The sequence below is a fragment of the Lissotriton vulgaris genome, chromosome 3_1 (genome assembly GCF_964263255.1).
Source record: "Lissotriton vulgaris chromosome 3_1, aLisVul1.2, whole genome shotgun sequence".
Taxonomy (NCBI): domain Eukaryota; kingdom Metazoa; phylum Chordata; class Amphibia; order Caudata; family Salamandridae; genus Lissotriton; species Lissotriton vulgaris.
In genome coordinates, this window is record NC_141689.1 from 1,747,535,872 (window position 1) to 1,747,550,474 (window position 14,603).

Sequence of the window (14,603 nt, forward strand, 5' to 3'; positions counted from 1 at the left end):
TACCCCTGCAAAAACAGGGATTTGTACAGGGGTCAGAAAATGCAGACAGTGCAGTTTTCTTTGGCACAAACGTGGCTCAAAGACATCAGAGTGCTTTAAAGGCGAAACAGATGTTTTACACGAGAACCAGGTTAAGTGATTTGCCCAGAATCACAGGATATGGTGATGAGGCTGGGATTTGAATGTGGTTCCCTAGGTCCAAAGTCAACATCTCTAGGCACTAGGCCACACCTCCTTCCCTTTGATAAGAAATGATGCATCTTGATGAATGCCTTTTTTGGGGCCAGAGGTTGTGGGGGAGTGGTTGAGTTTCAGGAATGCGAGTAAAGTGTTACTTCATTGAAAGTGAGACATGACTCATGCTTACATGGCTGTTATGAATTTAGCTAATGGTTTCAAAGATATCACTTTGCTATACAGAGAAATTTGAGGCCATGCAGTTTTGAGTGCTGTACGTGTAGGGAAATTGTTCGAATGAAAGACATAGAATTTGGCACTGATGAAGTGTTGGTGCATAAAATCAGCTAGTTTCATCTAATTAAGTCATCTTTAGATAGTTAGGGCCAGATTTAACAAGGTTTTGTATCGTCTTGTGCCACGCAAGGGGGAACAAGGGCAACACAAAACCTAAGTGAGATTTATAAAGCCACGCGAGGCAACTTTGGGTGACATGATAAATTTAGAGTAATGCAAGGCAGCGCATATCGCTGCCTTGCATTACTCTGCGGCTGGGAGGCGTTCCATGGGAGGAGGGTGGGTGTCCCTGCATATCCACCCATGGGTTTGGTCCACTCCCAAATTTACAATTAGTGAAAGACCTGTGAATGTATCACATGCTACCCCTCCCCAGATGAGCCATACTGAGGAGAAATATCTTTATTTCTCTTTTATTTTTTCCTCTTTCCACGTGTGCTGTAGAATGCAGCACACAGAGAAGAGGAAAATAAGTCTCAGGATTGTTTTGTGCAGGAAGGTGTCCCTTCCTGCACAAAACTAATCATCCCTGCATCGCATGCACCCTTGCACCATGGTACAAAGGTGTTAGCATTGGCACACGGCAGCCCATTGTGCGCTAGCGCTGGGGAAATGGATAGGAATGCGACGTATCTGTTAGATACGGCACATTCCTGCCCTTTTTTTTGCCATAGGGCAGCGCAGCAGGAAGGCCTGCGGAGCTGCCCCACGGCAAAAACTCTTAAATGAGACCCTAGGTCTCTCCCTTCACAGATGCTTAAGAGATAAACTATCATATGGAGACACGTTTTTGACTTTTCTTGTGTAAGAGATTTGCATGCACTGTAAGAATATCATGTGTTTCTTTCTATCTATACGGGTCAATACACAAAAAAATGTATAAAGCACTTAAAAAATCATATTTTAGAACTACTCAATGAAACCATTTTAGCAACCTTAGAATAAGAAAAGATTGAGAAAAAAATCTTTAAGGTTCTAAACTTATGCCTTGCAATTTGCATGCAGCTTCTTGGTGTTGGTTAAGAACTCACCAAAATATTACAAGGATTATTACTTGTGACATGCGTGTAACACAAATACCTCTGCAACAAAAGTACTAATTTACTGTGCTATCTACATAAAATACAAATCTGTGATCTACATGTTACAGGTTGTGCTCTGCACCAGGCACATGAGCCCGCCATGTCATTTTATGATGAGTTACTGAGTTACTGTGACTAGACTACACCCAGAACTTTCAATCAACTGCATTAGCCACCAGAGTTATCTTACCGCTATTGAACAGTGGAACATGCTGAGTACACAAAAATGTCTGCACCATGTGAAATATTTAAAAATGCAGCCTATTTGTGACCAGTTAAGAAATCTAGAACAGATTTACTATCACATTTGTCTTTGTTACAAGTTTCTTTTGGCCAGTTGAAGGAAGCTAGCTTTTTAGGTAGTGTACCAAAAAGAGGTACTCTATGTAGAAAGTCCAGACGACCCTTATTGTTTTACAAGGATTAAATTAATAATCTCAAATGCTCTCTTTTGTGGTAGTGTGGGTGGGCTTTTTAGGGTTATCAGGGGTCAGTGTTAAGCATTTTTTGAACTCACAGAGTCAATAAATGAGACACACACTCAAGAAGAAACTTAAGACCAATTTAGCTAAATAATAATTTTATAATTCGGTACTTACCTATTGAAATTGCTATTTTTACAGGTAAGTAAAATTAAAGCACACGTGCGTATTTATGCGGTAATGCTTTCCTATGGAGAAAAAGGCATATACTGCATACTGGTATTTGCAATTGTATTCCGGGGTCCCCAAGGTCCAAAATACCAGCAGCAGTTCCAGTTTACCTTCCCTGGAGTGTCTGGGTGCAGAGTGCTGGACGGGCTGGTAGCCTATCGCGCTACAGCTTAGGAAAAAGGGGCACTTAGAAACAGGAGTTCTGAAGCTCCCAACGGGGGGCTCAATTCATTAGGGTCCTGGGAGCTGGGAAGCACAGTCAGTTGTCGTGGACCCGGGCTAGGGAACTCGGGTGTAGAGGATTTTGATCTACTGGGCCTGTAGGTCAAAGGCACTCATGGGTTTCGGGTAGACCTGAAGAGGTGGGCAAAACAGGAAAATTGGGCCACTCTCAGTGCTGGTCTCTGCGATGCTGATGTCCCTTATCAGCAGGTTGGTCATTTTGGTGTTGGAGTCCGGATTGGACTCAAACAAGCTTTGGTTGCTGTAATGGGCTCAGTACCCCAGATATTGGTGCAGGGTGGCTCAGGTTGGTCCTGGCATCTTCACACAGGGTTGGGAGACGAATCTCACCTCATAGAGCATAGTGACCTCCTTGTAGGCAGCTGTAGCATTGTCAGACCTGGCGAACAGCAGAACGTTGAACTGGACATTGCTGTGGGTGCCTACAGGCTGCAGGGAAGTGCCTTCTCCACTTTAAGGGAGATGCTGACAGCTTGACGTAGTGCTGGAGGATCTTTGAGGCTAATTGGAGGATGTATAGATGCAGGACAAGCTAGGTTATTGTGATTGTTGGGCAAGAACAGGTAGGAAGGCAGGATTTAGTGCCAAAGTCCATCAGCAGTCTGCAGTTCTCGCTTCTTAGGCTCTTCTTTGTCTGCTTCTTTCCTCAGTCAGATGAATCTGAGTTCCTGATTTAAGGATCCACCGAAATACTGAATTTAGGGGGATTAAGGGGAGTGAACAGTTACTTACACATGGGGTCACTATGCCCCTACCTCCTATGGGGAATGGGCATAACCCTAACTCCACTAAATCAAGATGATGGAATTCTTCTTTCGTGGTGCACATCAGGCTATCCACCTCAGGGGAGTGTCTGGCCTCGCCTGGTAGTGCACCACACCTCCCAGCATAGCTAATTTCACGGTTGTTCTGGTGACAAATGGGCCTCAGGGCAGGTGGCATCTCCCAGGTCTGTGGGAAGCTGGGGGTGCATAACAAAGGCAGTAGGGGCTTTGAAGTCCATGGCCTTGGCCTTGGTATGCAGATTCACCAGTCATCCGGCTGGAGGAGGTGTGAACACCTTCCATCAGAGCAGACATTGTTTCTGGACTCAGAAAGTGCTGGCTCTCACCTGCAGGGGGTCAGAAACATGTATGTGATGGCAGGCTGGATGATACCTGTCAGCCAGCACACCGAGAGGCTGGTAGGTCTTCAGGGGGCACCTCTAAGGCGCCCTCTGGGCGTGTATCTTAATAAATCCACTACTGAAATCAGTAGGGATTTATTAAGACACGGTGTTTGATACCAAGCAGCACAGGGTTCAGTGGAGTTATCATGTAGCCAGGGAACTCGCAATGACCAGTGCCAAGTACATGTACTTAAAATGGCTTCCCTGTTCACTTTTACTATCTAGTAATTGAACTAGACAGCACAGGAGCATATCTGCTCATGCAGCTAAGTCCGCACATGTCATATAATGCACTCTGCCGTAGGGCTATAAGGCCTGCTGTAGGGGTGACTTACATATATTTCAGGCAGTGTCTGTGGATATGTCACACAGGGTGTGTGCCATGTCTTATTTTCACATTTGTGTGCACCATTTCATGCAGCTGCAATGGCAGCATGCATGAGTTTGGTGGTGAGTCCCTTAGGGTGGCACAATACATGCTGCAGCCCTTAGGGACCCTCTTTAGTACCCATGGCCTAGGTACCAGGGGTCTTTACTAGGGACTTAAAGAAGTGTTAAAGGTCTATCCAACTGCAGATTAATTGAACAGTTGTCTTGTTTTAGGGGAAAAAGCACTGGCACTGGGGAACTGGATGGCAAGAACCCAGTCGACTTCAGTCAAAATTGCATCAAATACCAGGCAACTAATGGGGGTGACTATGTAAACAAGCTTTGGAAATGCAATAGGTCTCGCAGTAGTAAAGTTTGATCTATAGGTGTTATTTATTTTTTTGTTTTTTATTTATGTGTTGTTTTTTCTAAATAGCTAAATTAATAGCTTTCTTCTTTACAAAGCCAATAGTTATAATTTTTGGACCACTTATCAAAGTGAGGGTGAGGGGTTGAGGGTGAGTGAGGGTGAGGGGTTGAGAGTGAGTGAGGGTGAGGATGAGGGTGAGTGAGGGTGAGGATGAGGGTGAGTGAGGGTGAGGGATTGAGGGTGAGGGGTTGAGGGTGAGTGAGGGTGAGTGAGGGTGAGGGGTTGAGGGTGAATGAGGGTGAGGGTGAGTGAGAATGAGGTGTTGAGGGTGGGTGAGGGTGAGTGAGGGTGAGTGAGGGTGAGGGTGAGTGAGGGTGAGGGTGAGTGAGGGTGAGGGGTTGAGGGTGAGTGAGGGTGAGGGGTTGAGGGTGAGTGAGGGTGAGGGTTTGAGGGTGAGTGAGGGTGAGGGGTTGAGGGTGGGTGAGGGTGAGTGAGGGTGAGGGTGAGGGGTTGAGGGTGAGTGAGGATGAGTGAGAGTGAGGGGTTGAGGGTGAGGGTTTGAGGGTGAGTGAGGGTGAGGGGTTGAGGGTGAGGGGTTGAGGGTGAGTGAGAGTGAGGGTGAGTGAGGGTGAGTGAGGGTGGGGGGTTGAGGGTGAGTGAGGGTGAGGGTGAGTGAGGGTGAGTGAGGGTGAGGGGTTGAGGGTGAGTGAGGGTGAGGGGTTGAGGGTGAGTGAGGGTGAGTGAGGGTGAGGGGTTGAGGGTGAGTGAGAGTGAGTGAGGGTGAGGGGTTGAGGGTGAGGGGTTGAGGGTGAGTGAGGGTGAGGGGTTGAGGGTGAGTGAGGGTGAGGGGTTGAGGGTGAGTGAGGTTGAGGGTGAGTGAGGGTGAGGGGTTGAGGGTGGGTGAGGGTGAGTGAGGGTGAGGGTGAGGGGTTGAGGGTGAGTGAGGATGAGTGAGAGTGAGGGGTTGAGGGTGAGGGTTTGAGGGTGAGTGAGGGTGAGGGGTTGAGGGTGAGGGGTTGAGGGTGAGTGAGAGTGAGGGTGAGTGAGGGTGAGTGAGGGTGGGGGGTTGAGGGTGAGTGAGGGTGAGTGAGGGTGAGGGGTTGAGGGTGAGTGAGGGTGAGTGAGGGTGAGGGGTTGAGGGTGAGTGAGGGTGAGTGAGGGTGAGGGGTTGAGGGTGAGTGAGAGTGAGTGAGGGTGAGGGGTTGAGGGTGAGTGAGGGTGAGGGGTTGAGGGTGAGTGAGGGTGAGGGGTTGAGGGTGACTGAGGGTGAGGGGTTGAGGGTGAGTGAGGATGAGTGAGAGTGAGGGTGAGTGAGGGGTTGAGGGTGAGGGGTTGAGGGTGAGTGAGGGTGAGGGGTTGAGGGTGAGTGAGGGTGAGGGGTTGAGGGTGAGTGAGGGTGGGTGAGGGTGAGGGGTTGAGGGTGAGGGGTTGAGGGTGAGTGAGGGTGAGGGGTTGAGGGTGAGTGAGGGTGAGGGGTTGAGGGTGAGTGAGGGTGAGAAAACATGATCAATAGTGATTAACATGCCCTGCTGTCTGTGTGAAGTGGGCGTGTCGCGATATTAGGACTGTGAGAGTAGGATGCTGACCTGTGAAAGGAGAACTATCCAATTGGGATTGGGGCAAGGCAAGCAAAATTGCAATGCCCACGATAGGTGCTACCACGGGCGCGTCGGTTCTGGCATCCAGAGGAACCGGTCAAATGAGCTGGGGAGGAACGAATGGAAAGTATTGAGCACACATATAATGCACGTGAGCTCTGTTGGCACTAGGATGGGGCGTAAAAGATTGTCCTTACCAGCACAGTGATGTGAAATCATGACATGAGCAGGATGGGGTCCGGGAAAACGGTCGGTTCATATGCGGCTGGTGGGATAGAGCGGGTCATGAATTAATTTATGAAGGTGAAGAAAAAGTGGGGTTGTTAGGCTAAGGTAGCCGCATACTGCAATTAGTTTTACCTAATCGAGCTTAATTCTGTGGCGGCGAAGTGCAGTAGCCAAATGGTTTTCAGAGCCAAGGGGAGGCAACAACTGCTGTGAGTGGCTCCATCCTGCAACACAGGTCATAAAGCAACCAAAAGGTGGCAGAATCGCAGGAACAGAAACGTGGGTCGAAAGCTGAAGCGGTGTGCGGCTCTCGGCTGAAACTGCAGTACTTCCGACCAGTGTGCGTGTAAGAGCGCTAGTAAAAGCCGGAAGCGGGCATGGCCATGCTTATGTAATTAGGGGAAACAGCTTGTTTCCCAGATTGGAAAGATTGGGGGACATCTTGAGGAGGGAAAAGGATTTATCCATGATGAAGAGAAGGGTAGAAATATCATTAGTAGGGAGAGAGACAAAAGTAGGGAAAAGGCAGAACCTGACGAAATGTACAAAATATATGTGTGATATGCTATATCAACAATTGAAATTAAACAGTAATAATATTGAGACAGTATCCATAAGGTATGTCATTTGTATATAGTTACAATGGCTGGTTCCGTAGTGTTTATAGCCATATTAAGACAGTTAATTACAAGAGTTGTCAGGAGTCGGTAAGTTAGTACTTTAAAAGCTCAACTAACAGGCCTAAAAATAAACAAGAAAAGCGAGTAAGAGCAAGAACAGGGAGCGTTGCGAGTGGCATACAAGACGGAGGGAAGAGAGGGGAGGGGGAGGAGAAATGCGACACGGCGGGAAGGGGAGGGGGCGGAGCGGGTAAAATAAACAAGACGGAGGGGAGAGGGGAGGAGAAATGCGACACGGCGGGAAGGGGAGGGGGCGGAGCGGGTAAACAAAGACGGACGTGCACGCGCTTTTAAGCTCAATGCGCATGCGCATTGAGCTTAAAAGTAACGGGCACTGCAAGGAATCGCCACGATTCCTTGCAGTGTAGATAAAGAGTAGATAAGTCCCAATACTCTCGCCTTGCTCGATGCGCATGCGCATCGACAGGCGAGACCTAAAAATGGACACGTTCCTACAGCAGTGTTTTGAAAAAAATGTATAGGCTCACTGGAAGACTCTGCTCCTTCTGACTCTGCCCCCTTTCTTATGCCATTCAATGATGCAGGAGTAAAGTTTGATCAAGTTATGCACTGGATATGTCTGTGAGATTTAATATGCTGTGTTATTTTATTGGCATTTCTACAGAGCGCTATCTGGTATTGGTCACGGAAAGATACTCGACAAAATGAGTGTTTGGTCTCTAAGGGCCTTATTTAGATCTTGATGGACGAGTTACTCCGTCACAACGGTGACGAATATCCCGTCCACCGTAATAAAAATCCCAGTATATCCTATGAGATTTATATTTTGGCGGACAGGGTATGGTATCCGTCACCGTTGTGACAAAGTGACCTGTTATATATCAGGCTTTAAGCCTTTCTGAAGAATGTGGTTCATGTGCATGATTTAATATTTTTAAAAAGCACGGGGCATATTAGCAAGAACCTTGTTCAAATTATCGCAGTTGTAGCGGCAGGAAACTGCGGCTAAAACGGCGATAATGGGCTTGCTAATATGCGTTGTAGGATTCCAATAGAAGCCCAGGTTAGATGTGCAGGACACCTAACCTGGGCTTGTATTGGATTCTATAACGCATATTAGCAAGCCCATTATCGCCATGTTAGCGGCAGTTTCTTGCCGCTAAAACAGCAATATTTTTAACGAGGTTCTTGCTAATATGCCCCCACATATAGGTTTTCATGCCAGGACAGGGGATGCGAACTAATACTTTGTGTCTGCCCTCTGCATCCATCTCTATTCTGTCTGTTACATCGTTCACTTGTTGATAAAAGGCTATGGTAACACCGCGCTGACCAGTAGGCCTCTCCATTTTCTCTCCACAGGGAGGCGCCCCTCAGCAGCACGCTGGTGTCTCACAGAGAGCCTGTCCTGTGCTGCAAGTACATCCAGCAGTCTCAGCAGGTGGTCAGTTGCTCCGAGGGATCAGTAAGTAATGCCTTACACTCTCATTAACGGAAGTGTTTTTTAATGTGAAAATGAGTACATTGGGCCTAATGTGAAGTCACGTAGGCTGAGGTAAAATGGTGTCAAGCAGGGGTTCGCAAAGTTGTCCTCTTGTGAACTTCACATCATTCTCAGGAAAAACTGCGTTTACTACTCACAAGTTGAGAAGTTCCACGCGTGTGGAGTTTCAGTTTAAAATCAAGGTCTGCTTCAGTTTTTGCTCGTATGATAACACTTTTGCAGACCGCTAAGGTCAAGATCACAGCGCTCCCAAGATGCACATTTTGGGTTAACATTTTTTAAAGAAATAGGAAGTACTTACTGTAAACGACTCAAGCTAATGCTCAGCCTATTTTCTCACTGTAAAAGATGAAATACATATCCTGATGGGCGCCATTCCCATTAGGCTAATTAGAGCAGTCCATGCAGACAAGTGTGATCATTTTCAGTTCTCCGGGGGGAGTTTCCCATTAAACCGACGCCTAATTGCATTAGCGACACTGTAGTGCGTGTTGACTACTTGTTGACTACGTCTGAGCACCGTTGCAGAAACAGGCCGTTTCATTCTGCTCATGGGATTTGAAAACTGCAGGACATCTGCTGAAGAAAATGAAAATGCACCCGATGAACTAAACACATGACGTCACTCCGTGTAATGGCGGCTTGAATAATGTGTAAATCAGTGGAAGCGAAATATCCTTTTTTCCAATTTTGATCTTTCGAGTGCCTCTGCAGTTTTATTTCTTTCAGATGAGAACCTCCCAACCCTCATCCCATTAAAGCTTCTACCCCTCACATCCTCTGCTACACCCTGCGCCTGAATTCTTATAGATTTTGCTTCTGCTACCCTAAAATGCTGTCCCCCCCATTACACCATTAGCTCCTCCTTCTTTTGCACTCCATTAACCTCCAAGCGCTGCTCCTTTTATATATATTCTGCTATTTTGTGTATTTCTATATTCAAAACTATTGTTATTCATTTTTTCGATTTCGATTTTTTTTTTAAGTATGAACTTCATAAGAAATAAAGCACTCTAAAGATGTGATCAATTGTATTTGACATCAAGCAATTGCAAAATTGTTCAAACCTGTACCCGAGATGCACCTCTGGATACCCACTGGGAAAGGACAGTTTCTGTGGGTGCATCCAAGGAAATAAGAATATTCTTCCTACATCTCTTGCAAACATCTGTGAAAAGCTCAACAGGGCTTAGCCGCGACTACCGAGACACATCTAGCTGTGGCTCTGGTCTACTGATTCCGAATATGCTCATCGTATCTTGCAACTCGGGTGTTCTTTAATATCAATAATACTCTGGGGTAAGTGAAGTATTGGATATGTTTGCTTTGCTAAAGCCTAACTAGAAGAAAATATATTACACTCTAACCTTGGCTTATGGACAGCTGGAAGAAAATACAGTGTAGGACATGCCAACTACATTCAAACAGCACTTCTATTGCAGTTAAAAGGATGTGGGACCAGTATAAGGCATATTTTAAACACTACAACAAGATCCTCTTTAAAGCCGTGTATGACTTTCTCTGTTCTCAGATTCATCGGGCCACAAAAGCTCCTCAAAAACAGTTTCAAGTGGTTAAGGCTCTTTCTTTTCTATCAGGAAAGCCCCAGTTTCACAGGTACATGAATCTATAAAAAGTTCTTCAATCATGCTTTCCTCCCACATCGAAATTACATACAGCAGCTTTGCTGACCTCCAGATGGACCTTGTTTTCTCCAGAGGCCGCTTGAGCTCCTATACCGCATCAATATCGCACCTGATATTGTCCACCAGGTCACAGACCTCATCAATGTATTTATTTCGTCTGGTTCCACAATTGCCAATTGGAAATCGGTGTTGTGTCTTTGCTGAGAAAGAACCGTTTGGCTTCAGTTACCGTAATAAACTATAATCACATCACTTTGCTGATGGCTTTGAGTATAATAACTGAGAAAATTGAGACAAAATAACTTTAAATTAACTTCAAAAACAGGGAAGAACTGAACGCTTGTCAGTTTGCTTTTCGTTCAATGAGAGGCATGGAGACAGCACTGGCCCTCAATGTTGCTGAGCTCCTTTACTATGTGGACAAGTGTGTGCAGCTGGAGTCCTGTTGACCTCTTCGTACACTTGTTAATGCTGACCATCTCATCCTGTTGAAAAGACTCAAGGATCTGGGGATCTCTGGGCCAGCTAATGCATGCTTCACCTCATTTTTCTCAAAGCAGATCCAATATTTTAGTCTGCTGCTGTTTCGGCTCTAAAGCTCTAAGATGTATTGTGGGGTTACACAAGGATCCTCTCTGACCGCCATGATTTTTAACACATTTCAGACTTCTCACTTAGCTTATGAGAGATTTTGGATGTAAAGTAGTCTCTCATATTGATGACACTGAGCAGATTGTCCATCTGGATCATCAGGCTTCAGCTTTTGTTCCACTTCTGAGCAATTGTCTGATGGGTATTCAAGAATGGATGAGAACTCAAGGACAGCTGTATGATCCGGTTTTGCATGCACAAACGGGGTTGCAAACCTCTTTGCACGTGCAAAAACATAATGGGCCATGTACATAGCCTATTTAGCTATATAGGTTTTGCGACTCGCTATTTGGAAGGGGCGTTCCCCTCCAAATAGCGAGTCTCAAAACAATGTACTAATGTTTTGCAACCGCAATTCCGGTCGCAAAACACTCTCAATTACCACCTACTTCAAGTAGGTGGCAATGCATTTGCAAATAGGAAGCGAATGCAAATGCATGCAAAATGAAATGAAATTTGATTTGTAGAGCGCATGGCTGCCCGGAAGCGTCCCAGCGCTTGCTTAGGGAACCCGTCCTGGTATTCCCCTGCGAGATAACCCATTACTGGGCATCCCCAAGGTGAAAGCCAGGCATCCCACTGCGAGGGGCCGTTGTGGAGATTAAGCAAGCTATTGCCCAGAGTTACAGAGTGGGACTCCATGATTGGAATAGGCACCGAGGCGAGAATTGTCAGGTCCGGGGAAATTTGAGCCCAAGACCCGCCGAGGCGGGGAATTGAACCCTGGTCCGGGCCAGACCTCTACATCAGAGTCTGCCGCTCCAACCACTTGAGCCACACTTCTCCACTCAAAAATAATTTTTGAAGGGCAGGCAGTGGTCCCAGGGACCACTGCCTGCCCTTCAAAAATGAAACGAAAACGTATTTTTTTTTTAAGTGCATCCCGTTTTCCTTGAAAGAAAAGGGGCTGCATTTAAAAAAAAGCTGCATTATTAAAACGCAGTCCCAGACCTGGTGGTGTGCTGAGCCAAGTAGGCCACCAACCCTGAGAGGGCTGGCATTCACAATGGGCTTCCAAATTGCGAGAGGCTCATTAATACTAATGAGCCTCTTAATTTGCGACTCCATTGGAATCGCATAACAGTGTAAACACATGGTTGTTCATCTCAATTAGCGCCTCGCAGTTTCGACTCGCAATGTGTCGCAAATTGCGAGGCGCTAAATGAAAGGGTCGTGCATCTTGCCCTCAGTTTCTTAAACTGAACTTTGATAAAACAAAGCTATTGAATGTGAGCACCCAAAACACAGTTGGAGTAGTTCAATCTGGTGAGTGGAGCTGGAAACTCCACCACAAATCTCATCTCAAGTTACATCCCTCTGTGTATCCCTTGAAGAAGAACCTCTCTTTTAAGACTCAGATCAACTCTGTCATCTCTACACAGGTCTGTAGCCAGGAGTATTTGCTTTGGGGGCATGGCCCCTGGTGATGATAACATGAAGGAAAGATTCAGAGCACTGTGGTGCGGGTAGGAGGGGTCTCTAGCGTCCTACAATCGTTTTTAACAAAGTTTCAATACTGAAAGGTTTTAAAATGTCTTTTAATTTGTATTTTACATTATTGTGCTATCTTCCTTTGGAGTGCTGTGGAAAATGTGTGTGAGATAAATAAACCATGTAAAGGGTGTTAACTGAAAATTAAATGGCATTCGAATTTGAGTTTTCCACAAAGTATCGCTGACAAGATTAAAGTGAATCTAATACATTTTTAAATGGGGTCCATGCGAGCTTTAGCCCAATGAGGTTCAGGGACAATAAGTGGCAAATGGTACATTTTAAAGCCCAGTGAACACAGTACAATGTTAACAAGTTGGAAGGATTGAAAAATGGCTCTCCCACAAGGAACTTTTTCGTAAATTTGTGATAACTGTTGTATATGAAAAATGATATTTGCCTTGTTTCACAGGTGAAAATGGGGCGATACTTAAATCATTTTTTTGCTGGTCAGGTTGTTTTCTTCTGATTGATTCACACACCTTCCTACAATCTCATGAAGCACATTTACATTTATCTAATCCTCTCAAAATAAATAACTTGCATTTTACATTTTACTTGTCCATTTTTAGCTTTGCCTTGTTCATATCCCTGTGGAACTAGATAGTACCTTCGGCTAACCTAATGTTATTGATTCCAGAAATCTGAAAGTAGGAGATTGCCATGAAGGGATTCAAAAATATGGGCTACAAGTTACACACAGATATCATCTTGAGGCCCACCAACCTAATGAGCTACACTATTGAGTTAACATTAATAGTTTACTGCAAAAAAACTATTGGGGCATATTACCAAGCAATAGCGATAATTATCGCTATTGCTTGGTTAGAGACAAAAATTTACAGCTGAGCTGCGTCGATTTTTACCGCAAATAAACCTTGGTATTACCAAGGTTTATCGCAAATGCGATAAAAATCGCCGCAATGCATGAATATCGCTGAAAAGTCCGCGATATTCATGCATTACCGAGCTAATGCTCTTAGCCATGTTATCCACCTCCCATTGGATATCATGGCTAAGAACTGCTCAGGGCAGGTGTTAGCTTTTGGAGATATTCGCGCTTAGCGCGAATATCTCCAAATGTTGGTAATAGGAGATAGCGATGTTAGCGACTGTTTTCAGTTGCTAACATCTTGGCACGCCCACTTTGCATGTCATTAGTGATAAATATCACTGGCATGCAAAGTGGGGCCCAAGATGGTCGCTATCTCCTACTAACTGTCGCTAACTGGTGTTAGCGACAGCTAGGTAATAGTGAGATAATTTTATCTCCGCTTTCTTGGCTTTTAAAGCCAAAAAAGCGAAGATAAACCCCCTTGATAATATACCCCCTAGTGTATCAGTCTTAGAATTTTTTTTGATATTTTCTAAATGTTTATGGTAAGAAATTGGATTATTATTTGGTGTGGATGACTACCCACCTCAAGGAATAATCACAGTCCTTGCCAGGTTGTACCCTCAATGTCACTAAATTAACCCAAGCTCAATCCCCTGATAGCTATAGCACAAAGCAGGCAGGCTTAATTTAGGGCAATGTGTGATGTATTTCGGCAGTAACAAAACAGTAATTAAGTTAAAATGCAAAATGGTATAAATCCCAAACCAAATGATAAAGTAGAGTAAAATGTAATTAACAAAATGACAACAAAATAAAAACAATCCAGTAAGGGGACCCATAGACTTGATTTTTTTAGATTTTAAGTAGGCATAGCACTAAGAAGTACAAACTGCAAATGGTAGTCGATGTTTGCATCAGGCCGAGACTGAGGAGCAATTTGAGGGTGACCGTGATGGGAAGCAGGTCAAGTATATCAACCAGGTTTGTGAGGTAAAAGATTATACCTTCTGTTTTTAGTTCTGTAAGTGACAATCCATAACTGTAGTACACATCTAAAGTCCCCTAGGACCTTAGGGGAGTCACTTAGAGACTCACATGTGAGACCAACAGCTAAGTCCAGTTCAGGTCCAACTGCCACTGATCAGATGGGTGCTTCCAGGAAAAGGTAGCCTTTGTATTCCTGTAGCTTGAGCAAGAGGCCAGCCTTATAACCGTTTGAGTCCACTTTCTTTGTCCTGGGACCAAGAGGGAGCAGGAGAGTTCTTCAGGGCTCCTCCCAGATCACATACAACAGATCCAGTCACCTTCTGTTCTTTTCTAGGTCCAGAAAGTATTTATAAGTGGGTACCTAGAAGTGCCACATTTATTGGTGGTACAAGCTAATAGTTGGGAATAACTCCTATGCATCCACTAGCCAGTGGAGTAAACGTTTCCAGGGTCAACCCTACCCAATTTGGCCATTTTCAAGACGGCAAAAGTCTAAATATGGGCTCCGACAGCAGGGTGTGTGTGAGGATAGTGTATTATGGTAATTCTAGTGTCCTACCATCTCTAACACCAATATACAGCTTGTAGCAGCCACTGTATCCCCAATAAAGTAATTGACAGAAATTTGGTAGAACGAAAGCAGGATTTTATAGCAACCAG

At 45.2% G+C, this 14,603-nt stretch overlaps 1 protein-coding gene across 1 annotated transcript in view; it reads left to right on the forward strand.

Annotated features, from left to right (window-relative positions):
• The window catches only part of LOC147728404 (cilia- and flagella-associated protein 337-like), a 378,048-nt gene that overhangs the window by 186,380 nt on the left and 177,065 nt on the right, over positions 1-14,603 (forward strand). Inside the window, exon 12 of the mRNA XM_086963279.1 lies at positions 8,189-8,291. Within this exon, the coding sequence (XP_086819405.1) occupies positions 8,189-8,291 (103 nt within the window). The remainder of the gene's footprint in view (positions 1-8,188; positions 8,292-14,603) is intronic.